Source organism: Propithecus coquereli, unplaced genomic scaffold (genome assembly GCF_000956105.1).
Source record: "Propithecus coquereli isolate 6110/MARCELLA unplaced genomic scaffold, Pcoq_1.0 Scaffold380, whole genome shotgun sequence".
NCBI lineage: Eukaryota > Metazoa > Chordata > Mammalia > Primates > Indriidae > Propithecus > Propithecus coquereli.
The window spans coordinates 1104093-1105374 of NW_012149508.1; the positions used below are offsets into that span (position 1 = coordinate 1104093).

Genomic DNA, 1282 nt, shown 5'->3' on the forward strand with positions numbered 1-1282 from the left:
TTTTCCTTCTTTAATATCTAAGAAAGAGATGAAGGAACCATGCGGCTACCTGTGGATTCCAGGCAGAGAACAAGTACGGTAAAAGCCCTAAGGAGGCATCTCCCAGCTTGTTTGAGGAACAAGAAGGAGGCTGCTATAGCTAAAGCAGAGTGAGGACAGAGAAGAGTAACATGGTGTGGCATCAGGAAGGTAACAGACATGTAGGTCAGTTGAAGATGTTGGTTTTTTCTTTGAGTGCAATAGGAAGATTGGGATGAGGGAAGTTGTAGGAGAGGAATTTCATGATCTGATTTTCATCGCAGAATAATCATTTGACTGAGAATAAGTTGTTAAAAGACCAGGGTAGAAGCAGGGAGACCCATTAGGGAAATCCTATAGAAAGCTAGGTGAGAGATGAGGATGGCTTAGGCCTGATGATAGCAGTGCAGTAAGGCAGGGTGGTCAGATTCTGGATATCCTGAAAGTTGAGCCAACAGTGTTTCATATCAGATTGGATGTGAAGTCTTAGAAAGAGAAAAGTTAAAGACAACTCTATCCTTTCATTTGAGCCTTGGCAAGAATGTAGTTGCCATCCACTAATATGATAAATGCTATGGGTATAGGAATTCCATTTATGGAGCTATTTCCTGACATGTTCCTATCAGAACTGTTATTTTATTAAAGAAGAAAGTAAGAACTCTACTTGAAATGTTTTCAGGCATATCCCTTGGCCTTAAGAATTTGTGAGTGAGAATGCACAAAAGTACATTATATATAGGGGCAACAGGTCCTCAGCATTGCTTGGCACATTGAAGTACTGCCCAGGGAGACATGACCTAACATTAGTAAATAACTATTACGTGTACTCCCAAGGAGGCTTACCTTGGCCACCATACTGTAACCCGTTCCACCTCTGCCCTTATTTATTATTACCTGTGTCATTCCTGCTAGGAATGTTTTTGTGTGTGTTTTGTCCACTGATATACCTCAAACATTTCACACAGTGCCTGGCACATAATGGAGCCAGCTCCACAGATATTTACTGACGACATGAATATGTGGAGAATATTGTACAGGTTGGAGAAAAGGTAACTTACCTGACAAAACAATAGAAAGTGCAACCACACTTGCAGTGAGGACTGCAATGATGAAAACGCAGCAATAAACCTTGATCAGAGTTACAGGAGATATAATTCGTAGACATTTTCTTTGGAGATCTTTACCTATAAAATACAAACATCAGAATTTCAATCTCATGAAGATCTTAGGGAGAGAAAATTAAATTTATCCTAGAATCAACTCT

The 1282-nt window shown here is 39.9% G+C and overlaps 1 protein-coding gene across 1 annotated transcript in view; it reads right to left on the reverse strand.

Moving 5' to 3' along the window:
• The window catches only part of LOC105816665 (C-type lectin domain family 2 member E-like), a 13425-nt gene that overhangs the window by 9041 nt on the left and 3102 nt on the right, over window positions 1-1282 (reverse strand). Inside the window, exon 2 of the mRNA XM_012652151.1 lies at window positions 1077-1202. Within this exon, the coding sequence (XP_012507605.1) occupies window positions 1077-1202 (126 nt within the window). The remainder of the gene's footprint in view (window positions 1-1076; window positions 1203-1282) is intronic.